General features: G+C 45.0%; 1 protein-coding gene across 8 annotated transcripts in view; it reads right to left on the reverse strand.

Annotated features, from left to right (window-relative positions):
• Positions 1-12,157, reverse strand: part of ILDR2 (immunoglobulin like domain containing receptor 2) — a 49,559-nt gene that overhangs the window by 21,364 nt on the left and 16,038 nt on the right. For 5 of the 8 annotated variants that reach the window (XM_039528984.1, XM_039528973.1, XM_039528968.1 and 2 more), the window contains one exon: positions 2,580-2,636. The exons of the other annotated variants lie outside the window; for them this stretch is intronic. In XM_039528984.1, the coding sequence (XP_039384918.1) occupies positions 2,580-2,636 (57 nt within the window). The remainder of the gene's footprint in view (positions 1-2,579; positions 2,637-12,157) is intronic. 8 annotated transcript variants of the gene reach the window in all.

The following is a 12,157-nucleotide window of genomic DNA, read 5'->3' on the forward strand; positions in this document are numbered from 1 at the left end:
TACTCAAGCTGGCTGTCATTTACCTAGCTTGAAGAACAGCAGCAGTGAAGCTGTGGCAGCACAGCTGTACAAGCCCAACCAGGACCCTGGGTACGTACTCAAGTGGCTAGCCCGTGCTGCCACAGCTTCACTACTGCTGTTATTCAAGCTAGCTAGATCAAAGCTAGCTTGAGTACGTCTATATGTCCTGCAGTCACATCTCAGAGACAGAGGGTGAGAAGCATGGAGACAGGCTCCCTGTGCTGGACAGAGGAGGTGCTGGGGGGTGAGCAGTATGGAGGCACTTGTCCTACTCTGTTCTTGTAGGACAGAATACCCTTTGGAGTTTGGGTTTAGAGACAGAGCTAGACAAATATCATAAAACATGTTACACAAACATTTGTTTTCTCCAGCTGCGTTTGTGCCCTGTTTGTGCATGCTCTACCCCAGCATTCTAGTTTTAATTACACAAACGGTGGCAGAAAACACACTATAAATAGCCCGGTAAATGAACCAAACAAGGCTCTGCCTGCCCCTTCACTACTAGGCCCACGCACACAATTATTATTGTGAATGTACTTGGAGAATATTACATTCAGCGCTGCATCCAGCCAGGAAATCTGACAGCAACCACATTTTTCTACCATTGATGCCTCAGGAGAGCTTCATGTGGCCCAGAAAGGAAAAGACTAAAAATGTGCTAACATTCCCTAATCTCCCTTATCCATCCCTCTCTAAGAAACTTAAAGGCACAGTGGGTTTTTTCAAGTCCTCATTCTTTTTAAAGGAATGACATTCATCCAGTCAAGGAAAAGAAACAGTATCATATGACACAGGCAACCAATCGCAGCTCAGCAATACAGCTCAAATTTAAAATCTCTAACAGCAGTTGCCCTCAGTGTTTCACAATCAATCCATAAAGAAAAAAAAGCCTGTGGGGAAAAAACTCACCAAATCAATGTGAGAAGACTGGGATCTACCTGCAGACATTCCAGGAGCAGGAAAAGAGGCTAGATTTATTAAGTACATTATAGGTTGCAACTCAGCCCTAGCAAGTGGATGTTTGGAGTCAGTGCTCCTGTCACAGGGGCCTTGGAGTTATAGGGAGGTCTTTGCTGCGTACCAAGTTAGGGTCTTGCTTAAGTAATAAGTATAAAGAAACAGCAAAAGACGCTGCTGGATCCATTACAGACACAAATCAAGGCGTTTTTCCAGTGAAAGGTGTGATGCCATAATCCTTTTCCTGATACAGCCATTGTTATTTCCTCACACAGCAGTTCTGAATATGATCAAATTCATATAAACATTAAGGTTACTGTGGTTACCATGTCTGAGTTGCTAAGTGTCCTCACAATCAGACATCAGTCCTCACAATCCATAAGAGGGGTGTGTGTGTGTGTGTGTGTGTGTGTGTTTCTCTTTTGTCACTTAAATCTGTTCTCTCCCTACCCCTCCGGCTGGAGTCCTTGCCGTTGCCTTTCTCTATTGCCACTTAAACCTGTGCAAAGCAGGTATAAAAAGCTACCTGATGAATATGCTAGCATTATACATCCACTTTGCACAGGTGTAAATGGTGACAAAAGGTGCAAGGAATTGGAGAATCAAGCCTTGTTGAGTATATTTGTTGAAATGATTCCTCCTACTACACTGAATCCTCTGCTGGCTCTAATGTTATGGCTAACATTAGGGGTCTTTACCCTCCTTTCCATGTGTGTGTCTGGGACAGATTATTCCCCCTTCATGTGTACTTAGAGCTGTTCTTGTGTATGAAAGTGTGTATGAGAAATCTATTTTGTGGGGAGAGACAAACTTTGGTTTAATGCCCTCAGGCTACAGTCATTTCAGATGTACCCAGAGCTGAATGCTTTCTCATCTCTTCCCTCTGAAAGACCATCTGATGTAGAATCTTGGACTAGATCTTCTACAAGGTTGGGAAATGCTTAAAAGTGGGATCCCATTAGTTTGGATAGTAAGGGATTTGTGGAGTCCAGAAAATCCTCAGGCCCCACCCCACTATCTGGCTGTAGCTAGATCCCCTGATAACGAAGTGTTGCTGCACAAAAGAACAGCTCCCACAGCCAGGTTTGGCCTAGTATCCCTCCTTTAGCAGGATGCCACATATGTGCAGCCTTCAGTGGCTGATTTTCATAACAGTATCCCATAATATAAAGTTAAGCCTTTGAAGAGTACTTCTTGAGGGCACACATGGGTGCATCCACACTGTACTTTGTAGATGTACAAGGGTGTCAAGATATTACAGTATGGACAAAACGGAGTTGCCACAATCATGGTGGTGTGTGAGCACACAGGCATACAGCTTGATATAAAACCTCCCGAAAATAGACTTTTCCATTCTAGTGCTGGGCCTGTCTCTCTCAGCTATTTCTGTCTTTTGCATTCCTGTGTTACAGCCCCTCCCTATCCCCAGCATGAGGTTTGATATTTCTCAGTGCAATAGGCACTTCCAACAAGCAACAGGTTATCACAGAATACAGGAGACGCACACAAGTAAGAAAGAAATTAATGTGCAGTGCAGCAGAGGGACGGACAAACAAGGTGAGAGGGAGGGTGGGTCAATAAAGGGTTAAACGACTGAATACCTGGCATAATCTCCACAGCAAAACTGGGCAAGAGATCAGCAAGCAGCCCTGTCCTGCCTAGAAAAGACAGAAGGAGGAGAACAGGGAGAGAGGTTACTGCAGGAAAAACACACTCCCCAGCCCCTGCCTGAGCTTTCAGCCCCCTTTCTCAACATGGGATCGACCCACATATGCTCTGTGAAGTGAACTATATGCTTCATGGATTTCATCACCTCCATAGTAATTGGCCCTGCTCAATGCCTGGTGGCTGTCTATGTATCTGTCTGGCCACGATTTGACCAACTGGGCTTGGGTGGGGGGGGGGGAGAGTCAGGAATGGAGCCTCTCCAATCTAGGCAGAGGCTTGCAAGAAGGGGGTCCGTGCAGCATGATTACAAGGTGATGCCTGCAGGGTACTGTTCAACAAGCACGCACACTACACGTAGGCATGCACGTTCACACTCAAACACACTCATCTGGGGGCTTGAGTGATTCAATTTTTAAAGAATCATTTTACTGGCATAAAAAAAGAGAGAGCGTGCAAAAGACCATAGCTGTCTGGATTAGAAAAGTGTTGACCCCAATGCCCCCTACAAGTAAGCCACATACATACAGCACATGTACGTGTGATGTTTTTCCATATGGGACACTGCAGCTGCACAGAGAGGTTCATAAGAGATGCCATAATGACTATGGGGGTGGGGGTATAACGGGATGTCTCTATAACTGGCAGATGCTTTGAGATATGGAGCTGATATCCGAGTGAAGCAAACAACCAGGAACGAATTTCTGTAAAACCTCACTGCACCTCCTGCTTTTTCCATTTGAATTTACAGTGAATGCGACAAACAATGCAAGCCCTAAGGGCAACTTGGTACCTATTTGTTTTGGAACTGCATGTATGAAATGTTGCTAATGAACAGCATATGTCCTGAATGTAGGTAAAGTATACTACAGACATATATGTATATGCCAGAACATATACAGAATGCCCCTGCATGCATCTGTGCTGTGTGTATTTTTATATAGCACCAACAGTTTGCTAGATTATTTACAGATATGCAGAAAGGAGAAGAGCTTGCAATCTGAACAGACACATATGGGGGATGGAAAGTAAGGCAGGCAACCAAGTGTAAGTCAGTGAAAGGTGGTATAAAGTCACCTTTAACACCCCCACCCCCGGGTTTTGCACTGAGCAAAGCTCAAACACAGTGATTAACTGGACCCAAAATCTTTGGTTTCTCGTCTATCCCTGAAGCATGTTAAAATCAACCAGAATCTCAGTCTCCACTTTTTCACTGCTTCAGCAGAGTGTCTAGAGAGATCAAAAATCCACACAAATGGTTGCTGGAGCCACAAGGAACATTCTAAATTCAGGCAGCACTTTGCAACCTGTTGCAATTCATCAAAGCTGTTCTGATACTCACTGTAAAACCATCAGTCCCAATGAGCTGTCAGAGTCTTAGCAGAAGATATAAAACTGATCCTTCAGATGAAGTGTTCCTTATTTATTACTTTACAATAGGGTTCTATCCATCAGTCTATAGCAACATTTTCATAAATGTGTCCAAAGAATTTCATGAAATCCAGGTACTCCATTCCCTGGAAGTACTAAATGTCCAGACTACTCTCAGCCAGCATACACATATATCTGTGTCATGTACACAAGACTTGGGCCATGCATCGTATGGGTCAGATTCCTGCCAGGTAACTCTTGCATATCACAGGCATGCTCTACACATGCATACCAGATGTATGGCTCCCATCACAAGTATGCTATACTCATACATGCTCCACATGCACATCAAATATATGTCTTATTTACACACAAGAATCACATGCATGCAAAATGTATTTGCAGGTACAAACACACATTAACATTGCATGGCTGCAGAAAGTGTCTGCCTCCTGTTTGTTTACTCTGCATGCAGGCAGACTATGTCCCTTGCAGAAACATCAGAGGTATGAGGATGGTAAAATATGAAGAGATAAGAGGGCAATACACCAGTTGGGAGCAGGAACTGGCCTGGGTAACTCCATCTCACAATGTAGTGCCTCTCATTTTAAGTATCAGAGGGGTAGCCGTGTTAGTCTGGATCTGTAGAAGCAGCAAAGAATCCTGTGGCACCTTATAGACTAACAGACGTTTTACAGCATAAGCCCACCCTAAAACCTGAGCTCCCTGCAGTAGTGCTGGGTTTTATGGATAAGTGCTTCATGGTTCCAAGAATGTCCTGGTAAAACCACAGCTGTAAGATGTGATATGTGGGGGGAGGCAAATGTCAAAAACCATGCTGCTGTTGGAAATCCTAAATTGTTGTGAGGACAAGTAGGACAACCATTCCATGCAATCTGTGCAACAGTTTAGTCAGTAGGCCCCTTCAATAAGCACAATGTGATGGGTCTGGATTTAGGAGGAGAGATCTCTTCACCATGCCAGAAGGGCAAATAAAGCTGGAATCTTGAGAATTCAGCAAAATTCCCACCTGCGCAACAGCAGGTTCTGCATTGTCTCTGCACTCAAGGCTTTCTCCCCACTCCTCCCTGTCTGTGTGAGGGATTCAGTCTGTGAAAGAATTCACAAAGCCCTCTCAGGAGAGGCCAATTCAGTGAAACCCAGGGCAGAGGCCACATCTGAACCTAAACATGTTGATGTGAATAGCCCAGCCGGCTACCAGAAAACAATACACTGAGTGACTGTGCCTCAACTAGCTTTCAGCACTTTGATTCTTTCCCCGGGCTGAGTTAATTCACTGATAACCCGTCCCCTCAGTGCCATGTAACTTCCCCCTTCACAGACCCTCCCCCTGCTCCTCATTTTTAATAACGGCTGTTAAGTAGGCTAGGCTGCAGAGAAACACTTCAGCTGACCCAGCCGCTCTTGTTCATACCAGCGGTTACCACAGCAACGACTGGGGGAGGTAGCACACAGGCTTGTCATGAATGCTCGCTAATTGAAGGCCGACTTTCCTCCCACAGTGATGAGCAACAAGTGAAGCAAAAATATACAGCAAGAGGGAGGGATTAGATGGCTCAAGGGGGCAGGGAGTGAGGTATAAGATTCTTTCACCTCTAGGTTTAGCCTGATTCAGGCCCAGAATGATACTGACAAAAAGTGTCATGCATGAAATGAATTGGGGGCATCAGCCTAGTTCCTAGGGAACAGGCCCCCTTGCAGGCCACCCCAATTGGGATTAGCTGCCTGCTGCTCCCATGCTCTGAAATCTCAATAGAAAAGCCAAGGACTGAATGGGCCACAGAGCTATACGCCCCTCTGCCCCCCTAGACTAGGTGGTCAGTCTGACCCAGGTCAGTGAGGAGAAAGCTCGCTGTCCCTGTCCCGTGAATAAATGCCAGCACTCCATATCACTCTAGCTCCTTCCATTGGCACCAAACTCATTTTTTTAAAAGTAAGCTTGGAAGAGGGAGAGTGGGGGCTAGAAAAGAGCTGTCAAGGAGAAAACAGTTTATTCAAATACCCTGATAAGAGGTCGTCTATTTTGTTGCCTATTTATTATTGCTTGGCCTGTCTCGGAAAGCGACTATGGGCATTTTGATAAATGGACTGAAATGGCTGTCTAGTTTCAATGTCTCTTCCGTAAATGCCTCTATATCCACAAGGACTGTAACTTCTTATGCTAACACCCCTCAGTGAATCCCAGCAGACACCTCTATGTCTAGATGGCCCAATTTTCCAGGATTGTCCCGGATGGTTTTATTCAAAATAGGAGTTTGTCCTTGTGTCAATAAAAATCTGGGACGTGTTGGCACTGTCTCTATTCCTGCCACACTGCTGATTATGCTTTCCACACAAGCAACTCCAGCAGCTGCCTCTCAATTGTTCCTCTAACATGCACCTGCTGCCTCTCAGGCACAAGCGGAAGTTATGGCCACTCAACTGCAGCTGAGAGGCACAAAGACTAGAGTGGCAGCACAAGCACAGCAAGGGCCATCACCAAGTGGGAGTAGGATCGTTAGCCCTATAGACAGGCTCTGGTGTAGAAGGACTGGGGAGGGAGAGGAAAATTGGAAATGGGAATAAATCAAGAGAAAGCAGAGCAGACCTGGAAGGTGGAGAAGTGAAAGGGAAGGAAAGAGGGAGGAGGGAGAGAGAAAACAAAAGAACTTAAGAACTTAATATACAGGGTAGACGATACACCCAGAAGGAGAGGAGCAAGAACTTAGGTCTGACCTGGAGCCAGAGGAGACAAATAGCTGAATGGAATGGGGTCTATAGAGAAGAGGGTAAAAAAAAATAGAGTTGGAGAAAATAATGAAGGAACACAGGGGTAAGTACATTGAAGAGCAGGAGGAGTCAGGGATGGAAGTGAGTGACAATATGTTCCCTTTTGGGGGATTGATGCTCTGGTCCCCCACAGCAGCGGAGGACAGCTATTTCCTTCCCAGTAGCGGATGAACATGCTGTTGTCGTCGACCTATGTTAAACTTAAGGGGCCCTGGCACTTGGAGACTGACCCAGTAGGGGCATCAGAAAGCAGAGTGGAGAAAGCGTGGCTCTCATAAATCGGAGGCTCTTCCAAGGCAGCTGCTGGGAGATTTATTGGGAGAGTGTGGCCTTGTAATGAGTTCCTCCTTGCTCCCTCTGTGAGCTGTAAACTTTTCTTTTTTCCCATCCCTCTTTTCTCCGTTTGTCAGTCGGAGGGAGAAACAGAGGCAGCCGTTCTTGGAGATCAAAGCTTTAGCAGGAAACAAAGACCTCCAAGAAGGCTGTTGCCATGGAAACCTTAGTAGCTGAGGCCTTTTAATTGTGCCATTCTCCTTTGTCAGCAGCGTGTGGCTGGGGCTGGCAAATAAGAAGGTGGGGGGGAAATCCTTGGCAACAAGTAGCATTTCTAAATGGCATGAAATAAGTAACTGGGGGGTAAAGGGGCATTGGACAAGGTTTCAAGAGAGAGGCATGGGTGCGCAGCAGAAGGATCTATGGAAAAGCTACATCACACAGGAATTTAGCAGGAGAGGACACCCTCCCTTGGTGCCCTCTCCTGGCACGACGGCACTCACAGATGCGAGTACAAACTGGTCTCATTTGTCTTGTCCTTTGTAAAATAATTACTCCTTGCTCCTGCCCACTTTATGGTTCTCTGGCCCAGGCAGAGCTATGGGTAAGAAAGTTTTGGTTATAAAGCTGTTTGTGGGCCTTCCTGGGCTGAATTCTGGGCCTCTAGCCTCTTGCGCATGCCACTGACACTAACACATCTGCCAACTACTGTGGACAAGCAGGCTGGGATGTTATTGGCAGCTCTTCAATGGAATAAAATGAAATGCTACAGCTGTCATCCTGTCAGGGCAATTTCCCGCCATGAACTCTCCCATCTCTGGATTATAGAAGCTGATGTGGGCTCAATCTCTCTTGGGGCAGAAGAGACTAAAGCTGGCACTGCTTATATCAGGTAAAATAAGTCACCTTATTGACTAAGAACATAGCACAAAGGTCCAACCACACACACACAGCAGCATGCATTGATTTACACAACCAAAACATTAGACAGGTAGGTAGCTATTATTACAATGTGTGTAAGTATACAAGAAGGTATATATATCTACAACTATGCCTCTCTGTGTGTATTAGGCTAGGAAGAATTTGATTTTTATGCTTCATGAATTTTGACAGGTAAAATTACCAAATTTTAATTTATCACCTTTAAATGTTTGCTTACTAACATGGGATTAAGAAAACCTCAGATGCTAATTGTTTAATTTAAAAAGTAATGACTGAGAAAGTCTAGGCTTCTAGGAGATTCATTAATAAAATACTATCTGATAATTGTGTAATTCATGTTGTGTTAATTGAGCTGCCAAATGGAACAGAGAATAAAAGATGTCAACAGTTGTTTAGCAAAGCAGTGCGGTCCATTAGCTAGTGCACCAGACTACCAGTTAGGATTCCTGGGCTCTACTCCTGTCTCTTCCAGAAACTCACTGTAGGTCTGAGAGCTAGTCAACCTAACTTAATCTGTGCCTAAATTTCCCCAGCTGTAAAATGGGGATCATATTTAATAATCTGGGTAAAGAGCTTTGAGGTCCTCAGATGAAAAGGGCTATAAATAATAATTATTTTAGTACATTCTGTATGTTTAATAGAGACAGTGAGATGGAGCTACAGAAGTCACTTAGCCTAACTAAAGGGTCTTGATCTCCAAGGAAAGAACATGAATTAAACTAGCATCACCAAAACCCCAGGATGTCATTGCAAGGCACTATATTAACCCTGACACTGCAGTATGTACAGTGCCTAGAACATTGGGACTCTGATCTCTGATTCTAGGTGCTATCATAATACAAATATTTAATAATAATTTGTATTAATACTCTTTGAATAGCATCCTGTCCTTATTCTAGAGTGGGTTCACTTGCTCCCAATCTCATTCTTGCCCCTATAGCAAAACACTTTTTCCCCACTGATCCCCTAAGACAGGGGTAGATAAAGGCCCTGATTCAGCAGTCCATGCCCATAAGTGCTTAGCTAAACTTTAGGCATATGCTTAAATCCCACTGGCTTTACTGAACAGGGGATGGAATTAAGCACATGCTTAAATGCTTTGCTGAATTGGGATCAAAGTGAGAACAGCCAGTGGAATTCTACAGTGCAACCAGGAATGACCCTTATCTTTAGAAGTATGGAAGTGTGCTCCAGGGACATTAAAAATTCCAGCCTGGCTGCTCAGATCAAGATTGCAGATGCAACCTGCAGTCTCCATGGGCTGTATGTCCATATAAAGACATGCACAGCTGCAATCTACTCCATTTTATTCAAATTATAGTAGAAGCAGCTCCTGAGCTCCTGAGGTTGCTAATGAAGTCCTTGTTTGGGCAAAGTTTGGGACCCTCTGCCCTTAACTATGTAAATATCACTGTATTTTTGCCACCTCCCAAATCTTCCACGTTGTTATTGATGTCAAATTATCTTGTCAAGCAGCATCCTCCCTTTAATCTGCATACTTCCTATACTTCTGAGGTTCAAATCTGAGAAATTTTTCCTATTTCCTCTTAAGCACTCATTGGTCTCCTCTCTTATTCTGCCCTCCTCAATTTCCATTTTCATCGATTGATATGATAAAGAGGTAGAACTCCTGCTCCCCTCACAACCTCCAACCAATGTTTTAAAAGATGCAGTGACCCCCAAAATAAGCAATGTACAGTGTATTTTAAAAGGAAATGTCAATAGGGAGTAGATCCTGTGCATGATGGGAAACTCAAACTCTCTCAGACATCATCCCTTTACTGTTTCAGCTGCTCCCAATAGGGAGGCAGCCTTTCATCTGATCAGTAAACAGCAAACAAAAATGTCTCATTGAGCATCCCCTAGAATTGCAGAAGTTCTCAAATCTACATTTATATTCAGTCTGCCCTTGCAATTCACTAATATCCAGAAGAGAAGTGGGATGGAATCAGAATATCCCAAGAAGTTCCAGAATATTAAAAAATGCTATTTCTTTATTGCTGGCTGCCTATCTCCTGCATCAAAGGGCACTGTCTTGCTTTCAGTCACCACCACGTTGAGAGAGAGAGAGAAAGAGAGGCAGGAAAAAGAATAAGAAGAGTTGGAAGGACAAGGAGACAGGGAGAAGGGAAGATAATTGGGGTGTCACTGATACACATAACTAACGGGCTTGATCATTCTGTCTGATGACCAACACCCAGGAGAGGAAGTGAATGCAAGCTGCTCCAACCAGCCTACGAAGCAGAGCAAAGTACACCCAGAACAAGACTGCTCTCATGCTCTTGGAGAACCCATTGAAGTGCACTCTCCTGATGTGCAAGTGCTGCACACAGACAAACAGACAAAGTGCAGCTACAGAAAACAAGCTGTCCGAGCTGCAAGTTCCCTCCCAGTAAAAGCACAAAGGACTAGGGATGGGATGTATCAACTCCGCACTGGTAAGCTGAGGGTTAAGCAGCTAGTCTGGACGCAGGAAGTCAGCCCCCCCTGGCCTTTGCTGGGCATGCTCCCAGTGACGGGAGCATTCAAAAGGGAGCAGCTCAGCCCAGTCTGGGCTGACCAAGGAGGAGAGCAGTTGGCTGCAGCAGCATTGTGCCAAGAAGCTGCCAGGACCAGGCCTCCTAGCCAAGCTACAGAAGCCCACTGACCGCAGGAACTGAGGACAATGACTTGCTGCCAACAGGGGAAGGGGCCCCAGAGATGAACCTGGGAGAAAGCCAGAAGGGATCCCGAGACAGAGTTGTGACACTGACGGTGGTTCAGGAAACAGTGGTAGGAAATGACCCAGGGAGCACATAATGATACCAGACCCTAGGCCATATATATATGGCCTATGGCTTTGAAAGACACTGGGTCAGAACCCAGTGGAGTAGGGTGGGCCAAGGTTCTGCTACCCTCCCTTGGGAACTATAGCCACTAGGCAGAGGAGCTCTTGACTCTCACTGTGGGACACTACTGCCAGCCTGGGGCACACAGGCACCCCCGACAGCCAGTACAGCAAGACAAGGCTCTTTTCCCCATATAATCTTTTATACACAGGTCCCAAGATTTGAAACAACATCCATTTATTTAGCCTTCTCCTGTCTCCATGGTAGCACATTGCTTCACCATGGTATCTGAGAAGCAGTGCAACCAGGTAGATAGACCACTGGACTTGGACTCAGGAGACTGGGTTTTATTCTAGGCTCTGCCACAGTCTTGCTGTGTGACCTTGGACCTCTCTGTGCCTCAGTTTCCTCATTTGTAAAATGGAACTAATGAAACTGACCTCCTTGGCAAAGTGTTTTGAGATCTACTGATGAAAAGTGCTATATCAGAGCTAGGTATTCTTAATTATATTATTATTATTATTTATTATGATACTGCGATTTGGTGGCCAGCTAGGTGCCTTTGGGGTGTGAGGACCAACCAGCCAAAAAGAGGACTGTCCAATATAAAACTGGATGAGTGGCCTTCCTAGCTGGGGCCTGCTGTAGAACGATCGGGCCAGAAAGAACCACGGAGCCACTGCCTGATCACTAGGCTGGCTGGCTGGCTGGCTGGCTGTCTATCAGACAGGGGCCTTCCCCCAATTTAGTTTATGTTGCTTTGGAAGCAGTTTCAGTTAAACCAGAAAAGCCCATTCTTATTCCAGAATAAATGTGTCCACATGAAGAAGTATACCAAGTGTAACTATAGAAGTTGAACTATAGTGATATAATTATTTCAGTATAACTGGAAACATCTCCAATATAGACAAGCCCTTATAGCAAAAACTGGTGCCCTCTCAATTCTTCTTCAGGGATGAGCTTCCAGACAACCTGGGAGAACATTAGGGGCTGCCTGCCCCCATTACAGATCTCAGTGCAGCAAAAAACAGTGCATTTGGGATCTATTTAGTGTGTATTTTAAAAAGACACAATCTCAGATTTTTTATTTGCTAGCATTTTATCACTTTAAATCTTAAATATGGGGGCCAGATTCTCCACTGCCCTGCCCCTTAGGTAGCCACTTGCCCATGTGCCAAGTGAGACGATGTGGATGTGAAATATTCCTGTTCTGGACACCCACTTTCTCCAGATGCAAATGACTGCCCAAGGTGAGGGGCAGGGGAGAATCAGACCCAGGCAATGTAATTATATATATATATATATATATA

This window comes from Mauremys reevesii, linkage group 1 (genome assembly GCF_016161935.1).
Source record: "Mauremys reevesii isolate NIE-2019 linkage group 1, ASM1616193v1, whole genome shotgun sequence".
In the NCBI taxonomy this organism is placed as follows: domain Eukaryota; kingdom Metazoa; phylum Chordata; order Testudines; family Geoemydidae; genus Mauremys; species Mauremys reevesii.